General features: G+C 56.5%; 1 protein-coding gene across 1 annotated transcript; it reads right to left on the bottom strand.

Moving 5' to 3' along the window:
• Window positions 1–6,869: 6,869 nt before the first annotated feature.
• On the bottom strand, window positions 6,870–15,460 carry LOC142818372 (uncharacterized). The gene is made up of 10 exons (XM_075897747.1): window positions 14,798–15,460; window positions 14,403–14,506; window positions 13,964–14,086; window positions 13,343–13,410; window positions 12,839–12,944; window positions 12,471–12,653; window positions 12,201–12,305; window positions 11,687–11,822; window positions 11,363–11,457; window positions 6,870–6,878 (listed from the first exon to the last, which is right to left on the bottom strand). Exons 1-10 carry the CDS (start codon window positions 15,222–15,224, stop codon window positions 6,870–6,872), a joined length of 1,356 nt encoding a protein of 451 aa, XP_075753862.1. The 5' UTR covers window positions 15,225–15,460.
• Between the last annotated feature and the right edge of the window lie 1,208 nt (window positions 15,461–16,668).

The following is a 16,668-nucleotide window of genomic DNA, read 5'->3' as shown; positions in this document are numbered from 1 at the left end:
GGTAGTGTAGACATACCCAGAGAGACATTTCGAAAGACCTTCACAACCCAACCCGGCCATACTGGGGTAATAACACATAACATTTGGACCCCTCCAGGCCAAGTGGTACGAGAAGGTACTCGGCCTCTCCCCCGCCAGATGCGGAAGGTAGTCGAGGAGGAAGTCCAGTCGATGCTGCAACTGGGAGTGATAGAGCGCTCCCAGAGCGAGTGGCGTAGCCCAATCATCTTGGTGCCGAAACCAGATGGCAGTGTCCGCTTCTGCATCGATTTCAGACGAGTAAATGAAATTTCAAAATTTGACGCCTACCCCATGCCGCGAACAGACGAACTGTTAGAACGCTTGGGGAGAGCCGACTTTATAACCACCCTAGATCTTACAGAGGGATATTAGCAGATCCCCCTGGACTCCGAATCGAGAGAAAAAACTGCCTTTTCAACTCCCCCGGGATTGTTCCATTTTATAAGGATGCCATTCGGACTCCATGGGGCCCCTGTAACATTTCAGCGAATGATGGACCGCTTGCTATCCCCGCATACGGCGTATGCCGCCGCGTACCTAGATGATGTGGTAATTTACAGCCAAGATTGGGAGGAACATCTCGAGCGGGTAGCGGCCGTAATGCGGACATTGCGGGATGCCGGCCTGACCACCAATCCCACGAAATGTAAACTTGGCTGGCAGGAAACCACCTACCTCGGGTACCAGCTGGGGTGGGGCCTAGTCCGGCCTCTAGTAGGGAAGGTGGAGGCGGTCCAAAACTACCCGGCACCCAACTCCAAGAAGAAAGTAAGACAGTTTTTAGGGTTGGCAGGCTACTATCGCCGTTTTGTGCCACACTTTGCAACTCGAGCCGCGCCTCTCACGGCGCTCCTCAAGAAAGACAGTCCTCAAAGGATCAGGTGGTCACCGGAATGCAAGACAGCTTTTCAGGACCTAAAAGCCGCTGTGTGCAGCGAGCCAGTTCTGTTCAGCCCCGATTTCTCCCGGCCCTTCATTGTCCAGACGGACGCGTCAGACTGCGGACTGGGGGCAGTACTGTCCCAGGAAATTGAGGGAGAAGAACACCCAGTGCTGTATATCAGCCGAAAACTATTTCCTCGAGAGCGCCGCTATGCCGCAATTGAGAAGGAGGCCCTAGCGATAAAGTGGGCCATCGAGGCGCTGCGGTATTACCTCCTTGGAGACTCTTTTATTCTTTTTACAGACCATGCACCCCTACAATGGCTCCATCAGATGCGGGATACCAACAGTCGCATCATGAGATGGTACCTGTCCCTCCAACCGTATGTATTCACAGTGAAACACCGAGCAGGGAGGGACAATGTCGATGTCCTGTCCCGCAGGGAGGAAGAGCAGAATCCCGGTCCCGGAGATTGGGAGCTGGACTTAAGGGGGGAGGAGTGTAGGGGGGTGGAATGGCCACCCACTGAGCCGGAGGCGGAGGAACCCCTCTGGGAGCCATTTTGGGTCCAGCCTAGCCCCGCCCCCTCACCTGACCGGAAGTCAAAGGGCGGGACATAAATACAACTATGATATCATTGGTATTACAGAAACCTGGTGGGATGGGACGCATGATTGGAATATTGGTATGGAAGGGTACGGCTTGCTCAGGAAGGACAGACAGGGAAAAAAGGGAGGAGGGGTTGCCTTGTATATTAAAAATGTACACACTTGGACTGAAGTGGAGATGAACGTAGGAGATAGCTGTGTAGAGAGTCTCTGGATTAAGCTAAAAGGGGTAAAAAACGAGGGTGATATCATGCTAGGAGTCTACTACAGGCCACCTAGCCAGGTGGAAGAGGTGGATGAGGCCTTTTTTAAACAATTAACAAAACTATCCAAAGCCCAAGATTTGGTGGTGATGGGGGACTTCAACTATCCAGACATATGTTGGGAAACTAACACAGCGAGGCACAGGCTATCCAATAAGTTTCTGGACTGCATTGGAGACAACTTTCTGTTTCAGAAGGTTGAAAAAGCTACCAGAGGAGAAGCTGTTCTGGATTTGGTTTTAAGAAATAGGGAGGAACTAGTTGAGAACTTGAAAGTGGAAGACAGTATAGGGGACAGTGATCACGAAATAATAGAGTTCATGATCTTAAGGAAAGGTAGAAGGGAGACCACCACAATTGAGGTTATGGATTTCAGGAAGGCAGATTTTGATAAGCTCAGAGAACTTGTAGGTAAGGTCCCATGGGAAGCAAGACTGAAGGGAAAAACAACTGAGGAGAGTTGGAAGTATTTCAAAGGGACGTTGTTAAGGGCCCAAAAGCAAACAATTCCGCTGTGTAGGAAAGATAGAAAATATGGCAAAAGACCAGCTTGGCTTAACAAGGAGATCTTGCATGATCTCAAAATAAAAAAGGAGTCATATAAAAAATGGAAACTAGGACAACTAACAAAGGATGAATATAGGCAAGCAACACGGGAATGCAGGGGCAAGATTAGAAAGGCAAAGGCACAAAATGAGATCAAACTAGCTACAGGCATAAAGGGAAACAAGAAGACCTTTTATAAATACATTAAAAGCAAGAGGAAGACCAAGGACAGGGTAGGCCCACTGCTTAGCGAGGAGGGAGAAGCAGTAACAGGGAACTTGGAAATGGCGGAGATGCTCAATGACTTCTTTGTTTCGGTCTTCACCGAGAAGTCTGGAGGTGTGCCTAACGTAGTGAATACAAGCAGAGAGAGGGTAAGTTTAGAAGATAGGATACACAAAGAACAAGTTAAAAATCACTTAGGAAAGTTAGATGTCAGCAAGTCACCAGGTCCTGATGAAATGCATCCCAGGATACTCAAGGAGCTGATAGAGGAGGTATCTGAGCCTTTAGCTATGATCTTTGAAAAATCATGGCAGACAGGGGAGATTCCAGAAGACTGGAAAAGGGCAAATATTGTGCCCATCTATAAAAAGGGGAATAAGAACAACCCAGGAAATTATAGACCGGTCAGTTTAACGTCTGTCCCAGGGAAGATAATGGAGCAGGTAATTAAGGAAATCGTATGCAAACACTTGGAAAGTAATAAAGTGATAGGGAATAGCCAGCATGGGTTTGTGAAGAACAAGTCATGCCAAACTAATCTGATAGCTTTCTTTGAAAAGATAACGAGCCTTGTGGATAAGGGAGAAGCGGTGGATGTCATATACCTAGACTTTAGTAAGGCATTTGATACGGTCTCGCATGATATTCTTATTGATAAACTAGGCAAATATAACTTAGATAGGGCCACGATAAGGTGGGTGCATAATTGGCTGGATAACCGTAGTCAGAGAGTTGTTGTTAACGGTTCTAAATCCTGCTGGAAAGGGATAACAAGTGGAGTTCCTCAAGGGTCTGTTTTGGGACCCGTACTATTCAATATCTTCATCAATGATGTAGATATTGGGATAGAGAGTACTCTTATTAAGTTTGCAGATGATACCAAACTGGGTGGGGTTGCAACTTCTTTGGAGGATAGGGACATAATTCAAAATGACCTTAGCAAGTTAGAGAAATGGTCAGAGGTAAACAGGATGAGGTTTAATAAGGAGAAATGCAGAGTGCTCCACTTAGGAAGGAACAATCAGTTCCATACATACAAGATGGGAAGCGACTGTCTAGGAAGGAGCATGGCGGAAAGGGATCTAGGGGTCATAGTGGACCACAAGTTGAATATGAGTCAACAGTGTGATGCTGTTGCAAAAAAAGCAAATATGATTCTAGGTTGTATCAACAGGTGTGTTGTAAGCAAAACTCGTGAAGTCATTCTGCCGCTCTATTCTGCACTAGTTAGGCCTCAGCTGGAGTACTGTGTCCAGTTCTGGGCGCCACATTTCAAGAAAGATGTGGAGAAATTGGAAAGGGTACAGAGAAGAGCGACAAGAATGATTAAAGGTTTAGAGAACATGACCTATGAAGCCAGGCTTCATGAACTGGGCTTGTTTAGTTTGGAAAAAAGAAGATTAAGGGGGGACATGATAGCGGTTTTCAAATATCTAAAAGGGTGTCACAAGGAGGAAGGTGAAAATTTGTTCCTCTTGGTTTCTGAGGACAGGACAAAGAGTAATGGGCTTAAAGTGCAGCAGGGGAGGTTTAGATTGGACATTAGGAAAAAATTCCTAACTGTCAGGGTGGTCAAATATTGGAATAAATTGCCAAGGGAGGTGGTGGAATCTCCCTCTCTGGAGATATTTAAGAACAGGTTAGATAGACATCTGTCAGGGATGGTGTAGACGGAGCTTGGTCCTGCCTTGAGGGCGGGGGGCTGGACTCGATGACCTCTCGAGGTCCCTTCCAGTCCTATTATTCTATGATTCTATGATAAGAAGGCTGCCTGGGAGCTCAGTCAGGGCCCAGCCCAAAGTTATAGTGAGGAGGCTGCTGTCAGGCAGCCCCATCATTGGGGAGCTTCACAGATCCCATCGAGCCCTTGTGGGGGATGAGCCGGGGGCAGAGCCAGGATTGTGCACTGGGAGCAGGGTGGGCTCAACCCCCCTTGCAGCAGCAAGCGCCCCGCGATCTGCAGGGTGGGAGGCGAGTCCCAGTCCCCGCGATGGCCATGGTGCGAATCCTGAGCAGCGCCACTCGCCTTCCACAGGCATCTGTGGGGACTGGAAGAACCATTTCACAGCGGCGCAGAGCAAGGCCTTCGACGGGATCTACCGGGACCGCATGGGAGGCCTCCTGGGGGCGTTCCCCTGGGATGCGCCCTGGGATTGAACAGTGGGAATAAAGCATCCAGGAGACCACGAGGAGCCAGGGCTGAGTTGCTGGGAGTGGCTGGCTGCCGTGGTTCACACAGCCTATGGGAGGGAATGGCTCCGGCCTGGCAGGATGGACCAGGCTGAGGAGCGTTGCCTGGCTTGGGCATTTCATGCCAGTGCTACCTGCCATGCCCTTGCCCTCCCTCCCACCAGGTTCCATAATCAGCCTGGCCTCTTATTGCCACAGGGAGCACCTCCAGGGTCAGCCTCCAGCCACTGCAGCTCGCTCCCTCGGCCTGTGACACCTCCCTGAACCTTACCGGCACCGCTCTACAGACTGAGGTGCATGTTCTGGGAGTGAGGTGTTGTGTCATCGTCTGCCCTGGAACTCTGGGTGCCTTAAATGCTCTGCTGCTGGGTTCACAGCCTGACACCCATAGCCTCCGACAAGCCCACAGAGCCCTGTGTGCGCCAGCCTGTGGCTTCCTTCTTCCCTCCAGAGCTGAGTTTCCCCTAGGCAGGCTTTTCGCAGGAGTACGAGGTGCAGGCTTCCTGTCTCCTCCTTGCTGGCAGGGCCCATCCCACTTAGCTCTGACTCCTGCACTCCCCACACCGCCAGCCCCCTGCCCTGAAGGACCCGAGCAAGGCCAAGTAAGTCTTCTAGTAAAATATTACAGCTTAAAAAGAGAAGCAATGTTTTGGTAAGAGTGTGAAGGAGAGAGGTACAGATTGGCCTTTCTCACCCTCGTTGTCTGAAGAAACAGTTCAGCATTCAGTAAGTAAAGGGTTCACCCTGGAAAGTGGGTGACCAGGAAGTGTTGGCAGGTAGCCAGGAGAACCAATGGGAAGAACGTGTTAGAGTTGGCTTGAAAGGGAATCTGCCTGCTGCTTTTCCTTTGGGCATTCAAACCAAGAACTGGGGGGAAGGGAGATGAATACCCATGCCTAGAAATGGACTAGACTTTGGAAGTACAAACATGTGAGTAGATAGGGAATGTTTATAGTTATACACAATTTTCTTTGTTTTGGTGTTTAGTTACCCCCCCCCCCTTACGCTGTAACTAAAACTGAATCCCAGGGAAGCAATTCTCTGTGTTTTAATCTATTCTTTTCTCAGCTGCTCTATAACACCTAGCAATGAAGTATCCTTTCTCAAGAATATCTTTTTGTTTTGTTAATAAGAACACCCTTTTAAAGACTAGGATCTGATTCTTGTGTCCTGGAAAGTAATAGGAGGTGGGTGAGTGCATGACTAAGACTGAGAGGTCAGCTATCAGAGATTATTGGGTTTTCTTCAAGCTTGCTAGTGGTAGCAGAGCTTGGGATACCCCTCTGAAGAAGTTCCCAGGAGCCAGCATCCCACACCGGCAGCTCCTCATAGTTGTGCCATCCTCAGCTGTGGCATCTCCTGTCTGGGATCGGATATCTCTGCTTGGGAAGAGGGAGGACGTGGCTTTGGAGGTCACTGGGGGGCCTGGTGCTGTGCAGAGGCAGCAGTCGGGCCCCACACACACTCCCCACATCAGTAGGAGCCATGGGGAAGCAGAGCACAACAGAGCAAGTGCATTTGTCCAGTGCTGTATGACTCCGCCATGGCTCCTGCCACACAGAGACTAGCGGGGGCATGACTGCTGCCTCCATGTGGTGCCAGCCCCCCAGTGATCCCCAAAGCTGCATCCTAGGGTACAAGATGCCACGCAGGGAGAGGGCGGGGTGATGGTGGGAAAGAGCAGGGCATGGGGCAGTAATGGACAGGAAGTCCCAGGCCAGATTGTGCAATTGCTCCAGCTGAGGATGGCCCATGGGCTGGGGACAGTGCTGCTGAACACGATCTGGGGGTTATCCAAGATCACAAATGGGCATATGAGTCAACAAGGTAATACAGCTGCAAAAAAGGGTTTGTCTAAACAGGGCTCTGGCTTGTCAGATCTGGGCGGTGCCTGTCCTCCTCCACCGGTCTCAGCTGACGGACTCTGTTGGGTTCTGGCTGCCACACTGTAGGGAAGATGTGGGCCAGGTGGAGCGAGTCCAGGGGAGAGTCACAAAAATGATAAAAGGTGTAAAATACCTGACCCATGAAAACGCCATAGACAGTCTTGAGAAAAGAAAAGGTAGGGAGGGCTGATAACAGGCCTTCCCATGTGTTACGGGCTCTTCTAAAGGGGCTGATGATCACTTGTCTCTATGTCCACTGAAGTTGGACAATGTGTGAGGGACTTTACCTGCACCGAGGGAGATTTAGGGGAACTTTCTGTCCCTAAGGGCAGTTAAGCTCTGGAAGAGGCTCCCAAAGGAGGCTGTGGAATCGCTGTCGCTGGAGGCGTTTAAAAAGAGGCTGGGCAGACACCTGTGAGGAATGGTCCAGGGTGACGTGCTCCCCTCACAGCTCAGACTTGAAGATTTCAGGGGGTTTCTTGACGCCCTGCCCCTCCAGGGCTCTGTGCTTTCTGCCTCGCTGCTCTGAACGAACTCCCCGAAAACATCCATTGAGCTGCCTCATCATCCCTTCCCTCCGTAGCACTCCCCGTCTCCATGACGCCTGCAAAGCCAGGAGAACCCTGGGGCTGATGGTGTGATGAGACCACTGCCTCTCCTGGAGACGATGACTCCTTGTGCTGCCCTCCCAGGCAGTCTGGGCGCTGAACTTCTCTTCACTGATCAGGTGCCCAGCACAGGGCGGTTCTCCTCATGGCGCAGCAAACGGCTTGGCTGGGGCTGTGACAGACCGGACTGTGTCTGGGCACAGCTGAGGGCTTCCGCTCAGGGCGAATTGCTCAACTTCGGGGCTCCTTACAGACCCCAGACTGGTTACCTCTCCAAACAGGCCACAAACCAGTCTCACAGAGTGCTTCAGCTGCCTGCCTGAAGCCTCACGAGCAAAACCCCTCCGAAACCCCAGCAATATCCGTGCCCCAGATGGCCCCGGGCCTCAAACACCGGTGGGGGGGTCTTAGCACCCAATCCCACCTACCCTGAACAAGTACTGTCCGGTTCCAAGAAACCAGCCACAGATCCCTGGTCAATTTACCCTCTGGACCTTACCCACAAATCATGCTGAGCCAATCCTTTAGCATCTAACACCTAAAGGTTTATTATTACAATAAAGAAAAGCATGAGAGTAAGGTTGTTAAAGGAATAGTATGTTACATGCACCGAATCTCCCAGTTCTCAATGCAGCCTCTAGCAGAGATGTTACAGCTGTTGGTTTAAGAGTTCTTGTTGCACATCCTAGGGTCAGGATGGGTTCACAGGTCTTCCAGGCTCTGCGATCCCTGCAATGCTGCCTCTGGGATGAAGTGCTGAGCTGAGAACCAAGATGGCATCGACCACATGGCCTATTTATCCCTCCTTCCTGGCCTCTTCTTGGCTGCAGGAGATCACCTGGTCCTCAGCCTCTCTCTGCTGGCCGCTCTTAGGTGTCCGCCCTCATGCTTTAGGTGTGTCCTTGGCCCATTCAGTGCCATTGTCCCACAGGGCCTCGCTAATTAGCATGTCCACAGGCCGGGCTCTGCCCAATGCTCAACCACATGCAGAGAAATATTCAGGATCCACACAGACTACAGATTCCTAACTACACACACAGACGTTATACAACCACATAAATAGCTTACCTAGGACTATCAGATAATAAGCTTCTATTCAGCACCCCACATGGCCCCCTTTTCTACCATTTTCTGGGGCCAACACCCCCACCTATGGGTGCAGCAGTGATCTGGCTGCTCCCCTCAAGATCCAGTAATGTGACAGGCAGTGACTGGAGGAGCTGCCTGGGCATAGACTGTAACCCAGGGGCCCACTGTGCAGCAATCATCAGCAGTGTCTGTGTCTCCCCAGCCCCCATTCAGAGCTGAGTGCAGGTACCTCCCCAGCCCCCTCCCCACCCCCGTCTCCTGCTCACAGCAGGTCAATAGGGTTCTCCCATTCTTGGGCCTCTGGTTCCCATGCAGCTGCTCCCAACAGGAGTCCCTTGCAGCCCGGCAGGCTGGGGCAGGCCCCATCTCTCCAGCACCAAGGTGATGACGGATACAGACACCAGGAGGAGCGAGACGAGGGTGCAGCCAATGGCCTAGGGGGCAGGAGATGTGGCCGGCCCTGCAAATGGAAAGGACCTGGTGACAGTCGGGTGCAAAGTGGCAAATGGCTCTGCAGTGCCAGCACTAGGCACAGAGCAGCTGCCATGTAGAGACCTTGTGTGAGTGCCCAGAGGGCTAGATCTCCAGGGGATCATGCTGCAGGGGGCATGTTCCCCCGACAGGAGGCCGAAGTGACAGAGGCTGTTGGGGACTCTCCTCCCTTTGCCCAGGTGGTGTTGGAGGAGCAGGGAAGAACCCAGGTTTGCTCAGGCTGCACCAGGACTCGATGCAAAGGCCTGACAGGAGCCAGCAACGGACACAGCAGCCCAGACCCTCTCGCCTCTCCCCAGTATGGCTGGCAGCTCACAGGGGCGACCCCGCCCTGGGCACGAGGCCTTGGCACCGACTGTGGGCTCAGGAGGGGGGGACATGGGACATAAGCGATGCCGAAGGGAGGGGTGTGGGCATTAGAGGCCACTACCATTGCCCCGCCCCCTTCCCCGCACCTACCCCTGCCCCTGTTCTGAGGCCACGCCCCCACTCATTCCACTCCCCCCTCCCTCTGCTGCTTGGGCTCCCCCACCCTCACTCAGGTTCGCTGGCCTGAGGCTGGGGTTACGGTGCAGGATGGCTGGGGAGTGGGGCGCGGGAGAGGCTGCGGGTTGCAGGCTCTGGGACAGGTTCAGGGCAGCGATGGGAGTTTGGGTGCAGACTCAGAGGCAGTTAACTGTGGGAGGAGGATCCAACAGGAGGCTGGGGTGTGGGGTGGGAGGTGTCTACCCCAGCTGCCTGAGAGATACTAGACTGACTCTGGTTTCCTTGTGTCTCCCCAGCTGGGCTCTCACTCCCACTTCTCCTCTCAGGGTCCCTGCCGGCTCCCCTGCTCTATCTGAATGCGTCCCTGGCACCTCCACCCCCCCAAGCCTCACGAATGTGGCCCCGACTGAGACATCTCACTCCCCTGGCACTCCAGCCCCAGCACAGATTAACTCTCCTGGGTTCCAGGGAGAGTGGCATTTGCGGGTCCCTCTCAATCTGAGGGGGGGCCAAAAATGAGGGATCCCCGAACCTCAGTCCTCCCTGTCCCTTCCCCTCACTTCAGTGAGGCTTGTGGGTTTTGGAAGAAGGGTTTTTGTATTTTGCTTTTCTCGTGTGTGGTCCCCAACTGGTTTTTCTGGGGGTCAGTGGCCCTGGAGACAAAAAAGGTTCCTCATCCCTGCCTTTAATAAAGAAAACTTTGAAACCCTTTGTGGTAGACAGAAATTAACATTTTACCTTATTGAAAATGAAGTTTCCTAAAGTTAAAACACCTAATCTGTGTAAACATTCAAATTAAACCAGTCACCCAAGCTCCAGCACTAGCACAATGGCGCCGCGTGATGATGCAATGGACGGTGCGCACCCAGGCTCCTACCCTCAGCTCCTTTCTGCACCCAACCGCCCCGTCCCAGACCCCAAACTCCTCGGTAGAAATGTGGCCCTTGACCACTTGCCAAAATGCCCCCCCCCCATTAAAAATTATTGACAAAGCCTGATCCAAATGTTTTTTGAAACATTATTTAATCAGAATTTAAATACATTCTATACAATTGGGAGGGTTGGGGGGAGGGGGAGCTGCTGGCTCCTCAGCTCCTTGTGCTCTCACTGGCTGTCTTCCTGCTGCAAGGGAAGCAGAATCCGTCACATTCATCCCTGGGGACTCAGGGGTACTGGGCCCCCCCAGCATTTCCACCCTCCTCCCCCCTGCGCTGAGACTTGTTCTGCTCTCTGGTCGCCCCCCGTCAGGCCCGCAGGGTGAGCTTCTGACCCACCCAGCAGGGACGTGGGGTGGGGGCAGCATGAGGAAAGGGGCGGGGGACTCCCTGAGGGGATGGGAAGGAGACCCTGGCCCTGCCCCACTCTCCTGCATCTGCTCCGGCTGCTCACCATGTATCCCAGGAGCTGATGGGCCTGCCCATGCAGGGCGTGGGCCAGGACCAGCCCGGCCTGGCTGGGGCGCCTCAGGGGGGAGCGGGCAGCGAGCAGAGCCTTGTCTAAAAAGCAGTTCTCCTGCTCTGGGGTGAAGAGCTGCCCAAAGACCTGAAATCAAGAGCACGGGAGGTTTCAGCTGACGGCCCAGAGCCCGGCCCCAACTCCTGGGGCTAAAACAGCTTCCTCCTTCTGCAAACTCCCTTCCAGACCCTGCACCCAGACGCTCTCCTCACCCTGCACCCCAACCCCTGCCCCAGGTCACACCTTCCTCCTGCCCCCAAGACCCTCCCAGACCTCACCCCCCTCCGCACAACAGAGCAGCCCTAGGCCACTGGCCAACATCTTGGAGCGACCTCCATCAAAAAGTGTTGCCCCCCCCGCCCTGCTTCCCCTTCTATGGGAGATCCGGGGCAAGGTGCGGCGCTGCCCCTAGGAAGCGCCGCCCCTTTGAAACGCCGGGACAGCGTCACAAAGGGGCAGCGCCGCCCTGTCCACGGCTCGAATAGTCGAGGGAAAATGCATCGACCATTCGATCAGCGACTCCCCGCTTCCCACCCCGCGTCCTACCCGCACGAGGGCCCCAGCCAGCCCCACCCCCGAGCCCTGCCCTGCCCTGGCAGCGCGTCCTTACCTCTCCCACCCTGACGGTGTTGCTATGCGCCAGGACCCATCTCTCCTTATAGTAGTGCCTGCACCACAGGTCCTCTGCCTGGTGGATGTTGAGGCCTGCAAGAGACAAACCAGGGTGATTCTGCTGGCAGGTCTGAGCCCTTCCCCTCCCACGGGTCCCTGCAGGCATCCCTGGGCAAATGGAGGGGCACAGGGGGCAGAAGGGGAACACAGAGGGACGCATCCCCCCTTGGGCCAGTCTGGGGGAAAAGGGCTGGGTCCCCTCCCCCCGCCGCCGGCACCCTCAGGGTGTCCCTGGGGCCCAGGTCCCGGCTGGCTTCCTTACCCCTGTGGTGCAGGAGGAGGCGGTACAGGCTGTGCACCCCCTTCCGGGCCAGCCGGCTGACGTCTTCGGATGGGTCCGAAATAAAAAGGCCCAGCTGGGCCACGTGGTGACCCATCCTCGGCCAGTCGGCGGAGTTCTGAGGGGAGAGAAGAGGGGGGGTCCCTCAGCATCCTGGGGCTGCACGTCCCGTGCTAACGGCCGCCGAGGCGGGTCTGAGCTCGGGGACGGACAGAGACACCTCCCGGGGCGGGGCGGGGCGGGGCCGGCCTTGCGAGGAGACAACCCTGAGCAATGGCCCCGACTGAAGGGTCACTCCGGGGGTGGAACAAGGGGATCCACTGACGGCCACTCCCCAGTCTGGGGCCCAGGTGCCCCCCGGAAAGGCCCAGGGTCGCCCCTCCCCGGGGAAAGGAGAACGCGGCCCATTCCCGGCCCATTCCCAGCTCTGCCTCCCGGGGACGCTCCCAGCCCCGCGCCCTGCAGCCCCAGACCCCCCGGCTCTGAGGTCACTTACCTCAAACCCCGGGAGGGTGGTGGCGACTCCCAGCAGGGCCGTGGTGCTGCCAAGGGCCCTGGCTCGCTCCTGGGGCAGGCGGGACTCCAGCCACGGGCTCAGGTGCTGGGGGGGAAAGAGGCAGGTCAGGACCCGTAGGGAGGCGCCGGTTCTGGGCAGAGCCTGGGGCTCCTCTCAGACTGTGCCCCCCCCCCCAGCCACTGACACAGCTCCTCTCTCGGCCCCCCGAGGAAGCAGGGACAATGGCCCCGTCCCCCCCACGGGGCTCACCTCCATGATCAGCTGCAGCCTGGCGGTGTCTGGGGACTCGGCGAGGAGGCTTGCCAGTAGGGCCTGGAGGTCGACGGGAAGGGCCCGGATGAACTGCTGCAAGACAAGGGGGAGCCCTGGGTCAGAGGGGGGTTGGGGAATCCAGGCCACCCGCTGGCCCCGGGGTGCAGCCTTGAGCAGGGTCTGAGCCGCCTCGCAGAGCAGGGAGGAGCCCAGGCTGGGCATGGAAGGGACGGGCCCCCAGGGAGAGCAACGGGAAACCTGGAGGGAAGGATCCAAACCTGCAGCTTCTTCTCTCCCTCTGCCCCCACCCCCACTCCTCTCCGGAGCTCCAGCCCAGCCCGGGAGCAGGGCCCGGAGGGACGTACCTGCGTGTGGATGGGCTCCTGCTGCCAGTCCCCAGACACAGTCTGTCCCACGGCCGCCCTCAGCAGGGGGCTCAGGAGCTGGGCCTGTAGGGGAGGCTGCAAGGTGCTGGCAGGAGAGAGGGGCAGAGACTGTTAATTCAGCAGCAGGGCTGTGTCCAGACTCAGGGGGTTTTTCGGGAAAAGTAGCCTTTTTCCGAAAAAACTTCACCTGCGTCTAGACTGCAGTCGCGTTCTTTCGAAATTAAATCGAAAGAACGCGGCTTTTCTTTCCACGGCGGTAAACCTCATTTCACGAGGAAGAACGCCTTCTTTGGAAAGTGCTTCTTTCGAACGAAGGCGTTCTTGAATGTAACTAGGGCTTCTTCGAAAGAGAGCATCCAGACTCACTGGGTGCTCTCTTTCGAAAGAGGCTTGCAGTCTAGACATAGCCCAGGAGACAGAGACTTTCCCACTCCCTGGTCAGGGGATCTGCTCTGGGGGGAATTCGGAGGGGGGGGTCGGTACCTGAGGCTGCAGGCGGCGTTGAGGCAGTCAGCCAAGACCAGTGGGTGGGGGGAGTCCTCCATGATCTCCTGTGAAACCCAAGGAGACAAAGGGGCGTGTGAGGCTGGGGCCCCCAAGAGACGCTCACACGGCCAGCGCCCCCACCCAGCAGGATCCAACCCCACTGCCTCCCGCTGGCCTGTAGCCCCACGGTCCGGCACAGGGCCCCTCCCAGCACCCCCCTCCCAAACCGGGACCAGCTCAATCCTTGTCCCCAGGCCGTCTCCTGCCCCTCACTGCCCCGGTGACCAGCCTCTGAACCTCCTCATCCCTGCTCCCCAGGCGCATCCTCAGCAGCCCGCTCTGCTAACCTTCCAGCTCCCCCCCCCATGGCCCGGGGAGACCCCTCTCTGTTCCGAATCCCCCTCCCTGTCCAGCACCCCAGACCTGCCCCATTTCTGTGACCCTCCCTCCTCCAGCATCCCCACCCACCCTCCCCATGTCCACCTCCCCCTCCCCCTCCAGCACTCCTGGCCCCACCCATCCCATTTCCAGCACCCCCACCCGCCGCCATGGCCCAGGCAGACCCCTGTCCACCCCACGTATCCCCTCCCCTCCTCCCGGCCGCCGCCACTCGCTCACCACGATCCTGGCCATCATGGTGTCCTTGCAGCAGCGCGGCGCCAGGGTGTCCTCGCCCCTTTGGAGGGCGGCGAGGCAGGCGGGGGGGACGGCCAGGAGGAACCGCTGCAGGGCGGCTGGGCTCTGCACCCCAGAGAGAGTCTGTGAGCCTGGGGCCTGCCTGCCCCCCACGGACAGCTGCAGGGCTCAGGCCTCCCAGGAGTGGAGGTGGGAGCTGCCGGTTGTCCAAGCACCCACACTCCCCCCCCCCCCAACTGCTTCCTCAGGCTTGTGGGGGCCCAGCTGGTGCATGACAAGAGACCTCAGCTTGGGGGGCCCAGGTCATGCAGGAGAAGGGGCCCCAGGGGGATCCCCAGGGACAAGCCCCTCCCGGAGGGGGGGACGTGCTGGGAAGGGGCCGGACAATCTCGGGTCCCCCCCGTGTGGAGAAGGTTCCTACCGTGTCCCGGGTGTGGAGCTGCTCTTCAATATCATAGATGGCCCCTTCCTCCACCCGGGAGTCCATCCGCTCCTGGCAGAGCTCCGCCGAGGCGCAGGGGGGCTCTGTGCGGGAGGGAAGGGACCAGGGTGACTCCAGCGGCCAGCAGGGGTCACGCGCCCCCATGTCAGGGACCCAGGGCAGGTTGGGCCCCACACGCCCCTCGCAGGGACCCATCCCCCTTCCACCTTCACATCTGCCAACGCCCTCAGCAGAGCCCCCACCAGGAACAAGAGAGCCAAGCAGCAGCTCCCGCCCCCATCCATTGCCCTGGCTGCGGGGCAGACACTGGGGCTGCCCCTCCCCCCCCGTGTACTGGGTGAGCCCCTGGGCCCAGCATGTTCACGGCCCCTCACCTGGGTCTGAGCGGCTGCAGGAGGTGGCCCGGCTGCAGCTGGAGGCCCAGGCGCTGCTGCTCACTGAGCTGGACCCACAGCTGCAGGGGCTGGTGCGGAGAGGCTGGGGGCTCCCGGAGACTGGCAGGTCCCCGGGGGCCGGGCAGGGCGATGCCCCCTGGTGGTAATGGGGGCTGGGCTCCTGGGGCAGGTGTTTCTCTCCACAGAGGAGGCCCCAGAGCCACCCTACCCGGCTGCCCCGCTGGGCTGGGTCCCGCCTTCCCAGCCGCCTCTGGAGCCAGGTCCGGAGGGGCCTGGCCGGTGGGCGAGTCGCCCCGAGCTGGTGGGATTCAGCTTCCCCGCCCGCGGGGACGGAGGAGCTGCTTCCCACCGGCCCTGGGGCCATCTTCAGGGCTTTCCGGAACCACAGCCTGATGTGTTTGGCCATTCTGCAAATGAGGGGAGCAAAGGGGAGCTTGGGGCGCAGCCTGCAGAGCGAAATCCAGGGGTTCCAGCGCCCCAGAGCGACTGCCCCCAGCCCCCAAATGGCCCCTTGCTTATCGGCTCGGTCTTGCACAGGCACTTCTGGCCCTTGACCGAGGCCTGGGCCTGCCTGGAACCCAGCCGGCCCCGGGCGGGATCCAAACCCCTGGGGGCTCTTACCTTCTGCAAAACGCTGTCCGGATGTGGAACTCACAGAGGACAAAGCAACTGTGAGCAGGAGACGCACCAGAGCTAAAGCAACCGGGGGTCTCCAAAGTCCCCTGGGCCCGCCCCCCCCTTTTATCAGCCTGAGATGTGGGTTCCTCTGTGAGGTCACCACCTCCCCACCTGCCCTTTGCCTGATCTGCTGAGGGCTGCCCAAAGCCCCTGTGAGGTCACTGCCCCCCCCACCTCACCCTGCCAGGCAAATGTCCTGCCTCTGGCCACCCCTCTGGGAAGTTGGAGCCATTCCTAGGGGTCCCCCCCACTCCCTGACTGGGCATCCTGCAGCCAGCAGCTCCAGTAGCCCCATAGGCTGCTCCCTGCCCTACACTGCAGGCTTCTTGCACAAGAACTGTTTCACACCGGAGTTCTTGTGCAAAAGGTCTCGTGCAAGAGCACCTCTACCCTGCCATGTGCTTTTGCACAAGAGTGTCCATGGCACTGTGAACGCTTTCTTGTGCAAGAAAGCTCTGATGACCATTTTAGCCATAAAAGTGTCTTGCTCAAGAAGCCCCTGGTGCCCGTCCACGCTGCCTTCTTGCACAACAGCTCTTGCACAAAAGGGGCTTATTCCTCGTGGGGAGAGGACTAACTCCTGTGCAAGAAGCCCTCTTTTCTGATGCTTTACTGCAAATTTACTTGCACAAGAATTCACGTGCAGTGTAGACGCGCCACAAGTTTTTGCACAAGAACAGTTGTTCTTGAGCAAAATGCCTGCAGTGCAGACGTGGCCTTGGTGTCACCCAGCACTGGACTTCCTATCGCCCTTGAATATATAAAAGTGAAACAGAGCAAAGGCAATGTTAATATAGGCAGGAAATTTCACACCCTGTTTAAACAAATAAGATAACACCTGGTGGCTGCAATTAAACTCATTACTTTGTTACAAAATATACGGCATTGCAGCTTTACATCTTAATGTTTAAGTGGGACAGATGATGAGAAAGCTCATCAATATGGTTATTTTTGACTTTATCATATCATGAATGTGAATGTGTGTTGTCATGAATAAACATTTACTTTTGGTGGTGCATGGTTTTCGATTTGGGAGCAGTAGAGGTGAGGACATAGATGCCACTTGCTGAGGATGAAGCTGAGGAATTTATTCAGCTTTAGAATGGCTGTTGAACATCTTAGGAATGATGAGAGTTTTGCATGTGTAATTCTGCAAGGCCAGTACTTTTAGA

This window comes from Pelodiscus sinensis, chromosome 15 (assembly GCF_049634645.1).
Source record: "Pelodiscus sinensis isolate JC-2024 chromosome 15, ASM4963464v1, whole genome shotgun sequence".
Lineage (NCBI taxonomy): Eukaryota > Metazoa > Chordata > Testudines > Trionychidae > Pelodiscus > Pelodiscus sinensis.
Note: the sequence above shows the minus strand (reverse complement) of the source record. Positions and strands in the feature narration are given on the sequence as shown.

Bases quoted from the DNA above. Each gene is read 5' to 3' on its own strand.
- LOC142818372 (XM_075897747.1), bottom strand. From the start codon at position 15,224: ATGGCCAAACACATCAGGCTGTGGTTCCGGAAAGCCCTGAAGATGGCC. The intron at 14,087-14,402 runs GTAGGAACCTTC...TCTGGGGTGCAG, and splicing joins AGCTCCACACCCGGGACACG to AGCCCAGCCGCCCTGCAGCG. The intron at 12,306-12,470 runs GTGAGCCCCGTG...TTTCCCCCCCAG, and splicing joins GGCTGCAGCTGATCATGGAG to CACCTGAGCCCGTGGCTGGA.